At 40.4% G+C, this 6,794-nt stretch overlaps 1 protein-coding gene across 6 annotated transcripts in view; it reads right to left on the minus strand.

Annotated features, from left to right (window-relative positions):
• The window catches only part of spag9b (sperm associated antigen 9b), a 32,008-nt gene that overhangs the window by 18,978 nt on the left and 6,236 nt on the right, over positions 1-6,794 (minus strand). For all 6 annotated transcript variants that reach the window (XM_020587307.1, XM_020587314.1, XM_020587309.1 and 3 more), the window contains exons 2-4: positions 5,093-5,213; positions 2,754-2,824; positions 1,796-1,899 (exon numbers count right to left, since the gene is read on the minus strand). In XM_020587307.1, the coding sequence (XP_020442963.1) occupies positions 1,796-1,899; positions 2,754-2,824; positions 5,093-5,213 (296 nt within the window). The remainder of the gene's footprint in view (positions 1-1,795; positions 1,900-2,753; positions 2,825-5,092; positions 5,214-6,794) is intronic.

Raw genomic sequence — 6,794 nt, forward strand, 5'->3', positions numbered from 1 at the left:
TTTCTTTCTCCCTCCCCTCTGCCTATCCTCTGCTGAGCTACGACACGGCTGCCGCTGTGCAGTCGAGAACACTGTGACGTTCTCCCTCTCCCACTAGCAGCAGCCACCACCTCCCTCTCTCTCTCTCTCTCTCTCTCTCTCTCTCTCTCTCTCTCTCTCTCTCTCTCTCTCTCTCTCTCTCTCTCTCTGAGGCAAGCTCATTCCATATGAATCTCTTCTCAGTCTGCAGCTTAGTGGCTGTAAAATGGGGAGACTAATCAAAAAGTGTGTGTATGCGAGTTAGGGATGTTGGCAGCATTTCGGCATTAACTGGAGATATAATGAAAGGGTGAGGGAAATACAATGGGCTGCCTAAATGCGCAGACACAGTCCAAGTGCAGTAAAATGCTACGCAGTACAGTGGCGTGCTACTAAACAACATTCAACCCACCTGTAGTTGCAATCAGTATTTTAACAGTAATATGAGCAGGATTCTGATATGTGTGAAAGTAAAAACAAGTTCCTACTAAATAGATGGAAATAGGGGAACACATTCCATCATCAAGGCCATTCCCACTGTCTCATTGCAGACAACCTTTTTGATGAGTTTCTTAATAAAAAGAATAGGGATCAGTGTGTGTATTACAGGTATGGTAACCAGTGCTGCTCCCAGAACATCTAACACCTGTTAAATATTCCCTTTTTTGTTAGCAAGAGTCCATAATGCTACTGCTAAACGCTAATACCAGCATGCTAACACATTCACAATGTCAGTAACAAACATGCCAATATGTAGCAGGTATGTTTACGATGTTCACCTTCTTAGCCTAGCATGTCAGCATTGTCAAGCTAAGCTAATCAGCTCTAAACACAAAATAAAACTGAAGCTGGAGGAACGCTCAACAACTGGACAAACTGAAATGTGGCATGCTACATCCCAAGTCAAACGATGACCAACATTATTACAATGTGTGGTGAACATGAACATCAGATCCAAACTTTAATGGCAATCCATTCCACAGTTGTCAAGACATTTCACTCTGGACCTATAATGCCCACCTCATGATTGAGCTACATGACAAATAAGGGGATCACCACCGTCATAAGGATTCATCCTCTGTGCCATGAATGCCTATACAAATTTGTATGGTAACATATTCATTAGGTGTCCAGATACTGTATTCCAGTCTGGACCAAAGTGGGGTACGGACTAACACTGAGCATACAGGTTGTGCAGCTGAAGCAATTATGACATGAACACAAGCATTTCAAAAAAGGAAAATAAAGCCAGCACCAAGGGCTGAGTCACTGGGTTTGTTTCAAACAAATTATACTACAAACCTAATGACAATGGAAACCAATGTTCCCATTAACTAGAGGAGGGTCTGACCTCCTGGCTCCATGCAGTATGCTGTTCAGTCATAACCTGCTCTCCAAATGAGCAATGAACCACAAAGACTTCTGTGCTCACTCACCTCAGCAGCCCCACAACAGGTAATCTGCACATTTACAAGCAGTTTATAAATGTCCATCTAAATGTTTCTTCATATATCCACAAATTCAAGACCACATCATGAAACATGCACCTACAGTCAGTATAGAATGTTTTCAGACCCTGTCAGGTTTTCCACATTATGTAAGGTTTCAGACTCATCTTAAAATGGATTCAATTCATTTTTTCCTCATCAATACACACAATACTCCAGTGAAATACTCCAAGTGAAAACAGGTTTGAGTGTATTAAAAAGACTGAAATACCCCATTTACATAACTATTCAGAATGACTGGTATGAAGTGAGTGGCTGGGTTGTATCACCGTGTTCTGGCTGATGTGCCTGTGCCTGTATCTGAGGGCTCTGCTGTTAGCGCTGCATGTTGGTGTTTACTGCGCTCCAGGTGCTCCATGTAGCTGTGGATCATCTGCAAAGTATATCACAAACACAGAGCCATGAAATTAGCAAGACTACTTTACAGTCACTTTGCAATCTGAATGGCACAAAGCATACTGATGTTAACATAGCACGTTTTATATCTTCCGTCTAATGTACATATCAGAATCTAATTTAACTGAAACATCCTCTGAATCCAAGGGGATTAAAGCATTCAACAAGCTACAATGTATTTGCTTGTAATTGATCAAAAGATACCTTTATACCTTAAACCAAGAGAAAGGGAAAATTGAGGTTAATATGTGCATGCACAGTTGTCACAGTCAGAGCCACAATAAATGTATTTGTATCCAGTGTGTAGTTGACAGCTTTTATTTCACTCTCATCCTCACTATTCAGCATTATTCTGATCAGTAGTTGGCTGCTGAAGCCTGAGAGATTTGTTTGTGCACTCTGGAATCTGTTAGTGATGCATAATGGATAACAGAGCGAGGTGGACCAAAGGCTCAGCAGAAACATAATTCATGTTCGGATACTTCATGTTTTGATCATCTTCAGTGTCTCTCCTTGGTTGTTTTATACCTCTCCCCAGATGTGCTTTCTCATGACAGTCTCTGGACTATAAAGATCACAAACTGAACTTCACATGCAGCTTTGGCTTCAACACTCATGTGCAGTGTACAAGTGCATTCATATACGTGTGTGTTTTTATTTCTAGATCGTATTGAATATGTAAAGGAATCAGAAAAGTGTTTAAACCAGACGTTTCCAGCAAAAGTCAACATGTATATTGTGCAAAATAAAATCACCTTTATTGGTTATTGTATTGTATAATCAGGCAAAAGGGCACTGTATGTGTGCAGCCACAAACTCAGAGCGGCTCACCTCAGTGTGTCTCTGATGAAGGGCACTGTACTCCTTCTTGAGCTCCGCTTCCCTCTCCTCCAGTCTGCTAACTGGATAAGAAAGGAAGCAATAACTCAAACTCCATATGATCAAACAAGCCATATAAATATACCAAGATTTCCTGATAACAATAAGGACGTTTGTGTGAAACCCCATTATTCAGTTACTATATATTACTTAACTAATAGCATCTCATAAATCCTGCCAAAACATGGATCAAACTGATTCATGATAAATCATTTGCCTTCTTGGAAATCCAGTATTTTTACCTCACAATATGAATCATTGAAAATAGTGACAGTGGTTACTTGCTGTAATTACATGTCAGAGTCAGAAGAGGGCCATCATGCATCAACAACCCCATGCTGAACTCCACCAGACACACAGCCTGGATGGGTTTATCTCTCTGCTCTGAATCACTGAGGCATCTATGAAGTCAGATACATATCATGACCACTAATGCTTCAACATCTGAGTCAGACACAACCATCCATTTTAGCCAATTCTGAGAACAACAATGATTTAAAATTCTGAATCCGCACAGGGTGAAACATCTAACTCTTTTTTTGGTTTCTGGCTGTGCTGGACAGTGAAAGTTCCCGGCATTGCCACATGTTGTGTAATCACCGGAGTCCTCAAGGGCAAGAATGGAAATGACACTATTTTTAAAACTTTCAGGTGGGGCCTGCTTGCTTGTAGTCAAAACAGTTCAACAGTCTGGTTGAGCGTGCTGTTTGAATGCCAGCCGTGCACATGCCCTCAAAGCATTTCTTGCAAACCACATCTACTGACATTCCCAGGACCTTCCAGACTCAGTCATAAACAGCCCCTTCACATAGATGTTTATCGAGGTTTGAGAACATTAAAATCTAACAACTATGTGATCAGTGAGGAGCAATAGTTCCGACAACAGCTGCACAGTGATGTGATTCAATGTGGGCATGTGAGGGCTGATAGAGGAACTAGTAGTGAAAGAGCGGAGCAGAAATAACCCACATAAAAACTTTGAATATCCAAGTAAACATGCATATCAGGGTTATGTGCAGCTTCGGGTAGTGGTGCTAAAATGTCATAGATAATACTTAGTAACAATATCTAACACATATTTTAGCATCACTTCCTGATGTCTAAGACACACACATTTGCATTTGATTATCATCATCATCACACATTTTGCTTGATACATGACTGAAACAAACAGATCATTGAAACTACAGCTACATCCTTCCTCCTCAGTCCTATCATTCTACACTGTAAGCCAATCAATCAATCAACACAAAATGACTTAAAAACTGAAAAGAGACAGTAATAAAATAAGAAAATTAAAAAACTGAAAATTGACATGACAGTGTGTTTGCATTCTCCAAACTATATTGATGTTCATACAGTAAGACTGACTGACTGACTGACTGACTGACATGTCAAACAGCTGCACTGTTCCCAAAGTGGTCCACAGCAAAGTTGGGAAGTAACGAAGTACACATACTACTCCTTACTTTTGTACTTTGAGTACATTTCCGAGCCTGCACTTTTTACTTTTACTCAAGTAAAAAGTTTGAACCACCAGGCCTATTTTATTTATTTATTTTTTATAAACATGGGCATCTGAACTTCTACTTGAGTAACAAATGTGTGTATTTTTGCCATTTCTGGTCCACAAATATAATTACAGACAAATGAAACTGAAAAAGCAGAAAGGGGAAGAGTCATATTGAAAGAAAAAAAAAATAAATAAAAATATACTGCGAGATCTCATATTTTCCTTTAGCATGAACAGGGCGTGTGTTACGGCCCTGCAGTGGAAAAACACAAGCAGTCATACATGTTCAACAGTGCAGTCATGCACACATCATGAGGGTTTTCATTTGATACCATGGAAAAGCTATCACACTGAGACCTTACTTCAAACACACATAATGATCAGTTCTTTTTACGTGTGTCTTTTAGGTATGAAACCAATCTTATTATCTAGAAACACAGATTGAATAAAAAGATCAAAATGACAAGCCATGGTCTCTTGTTACTGAACCTTTCTGGGCTTTGGACATGTTTGGTTTCTTCTGTTACAGCTCATCAGCAGACTTGGCAAGCAAACGGTTATAGCATGCTACAAATGGCCTTTATTCAATAGGGACATTGAAGTCCATCTGCCCTCTGGCACTTCAAGCTAACAGTCACAAGACCTGCAAACTGTCAATGCTGCTCACAGAGTATACAGCCTGTGTGTGTGTGTGTGTGTGTGTGCTAGACTTTCCAAAAACAGAGCTAGTACAGTAAAACCAAAGTAAAAAGACAGCTGTGCACTGTCCTGAACTTACTGTGATCTGCATAGTTTTTAGTTTTTAGTTGTAGCTGGCGTGTGTGAGACTCCAACTTCACCAGTCGACACTGAAGATCCTTCTTCTCTCCTTCCTGGGAGTCTTCAAAGGCAATGTAGCTCTGCAGATAAAGACAGAAAAAACAGACAGTTATCATCACAGCACTGAGCCTGAGCCATGATTGCTATAAAGTACTGAACTTCCAGTGAGGGGTGGATGATTTGTTTATGGCAGCATCAAGACACAGAAATGTCGCACATACATGTAAGCAGTCAGTTTCTTTTAGCCAGTCTGGCATGAGCTGTGAATGACCTCACAATCATCACAGTCTATGGCATCAAACCTTTTCAAAGTGCATGAAAAAAGTACAGGCTGAAATAGAGATGATGTGGACTAAATCCTGTATGTGTGTGCATGACCCACTCGTGCTAACAGTGTTGATGCCAATGGAAAATGCAACACAAAGTGTCTGTCTTCTGTCCATTGTGATAGTCATCTAACCTCTCTGAACAACAGGCGCACAGTGCCAGCTTCATCAAAAAGAAAAAAAAAAAAACAAACAAACACTACAGCTACAGTCTTTGTGCGTGTGTGTATCTGAGTATGACATGCACACAGTTTCCAGGGTTAGTTAGTAACAGTTCATATCAGTTTCAAACCTTATTCACAGCAGCTGTTGTCACCAGCCTCAGTTCTTCCTCAGGCTGGATGAATACACATTACATTATGGGTGCACTCTGAAGACACATGTTCACAATACATCATAGAATCATAGAATATTGTCAACCTGTAACTTTACTGCTCCCAGCATGGCATCTCAGTGGTCAGTCTGACACTTGGGCCCCTGAAGCAGCTTAGTTAACCGTATCAAGCCACAAACCCACCATGCTGCCTGAATCAAATCCATTTCAATCTGGGTCAACCACTGCTCTCTGATTTTCTTCGTGAACAGATTAGATCGGTCAAAACTTTAAGTTCTAATGGGAAAGTTTGTCTCTGAAGGGACAAAAACAAGTCCACAAACATGAACAATCTTTTTCCCCCAAGAAGTCTCTGAAGGGACAAAAACAAGCCCGCAAACATGAACAATCTTTTTCCCCCAAGATCAGTGTCTCAGATTAGGATATCTGTCAATACCATGTACCTGTCTGATATCAAAACCCTGCTTTCCCTGTATTTAAAGCCTGTACATGCATCTTAAGAACTGAGATATGGGGTGTAATGCAGCAGTTCCCATGTAAATCTACTAAGAGAAGACTACAGATGGGAGGGATCATGAAAAAGGGGATAGCACCCTAATCTGCAAATGTACACAGTTACAGTAATGGTCTTAGTGTCTGATTATGTTAAAATGCTGACAGCACAGGGATTTTGCAGAAAATGCTAAATCTTTCTTAAAACTACATGTTAACCTAACAGTAAGCTAGTTTATTAAAGTGTGAAGCAGTGTATGAACGACACATGCCGACAGCCCCTCCTACAATATCACCACAATCATTAAAACCACCACATCTCTCACCCTGCTGCTCATCAATCGAGTGAGCTGGACATTGAATGTGGAGTGCCTCAGGGTTCTGTTTTGGGACCTAAATTATTTATATTATACATTAATGATATATGCAAGGTTTCTGATTTAGTGAAAGTGGTTTTGTTTGCTGATGACACTACCATATGGGCATCGGGTGAAAACCTACAGCAACTC

The sequence above is a fragment of the Monopterus albus genome, unplaced genomic scaffold (assembly GCF_001952655.1).
Source record: "Monopterus albus unplaced genomic scaffold, M_albus_1.0 scaffold452.1, whole genome shotgun sequence".
Taxonomy (NCBI): Eukaryota; Metazoa; Chordata; class Actinopteri; order Synbranchiformes; family Synbranchidae; genus Monopterus; species Monopterus albus.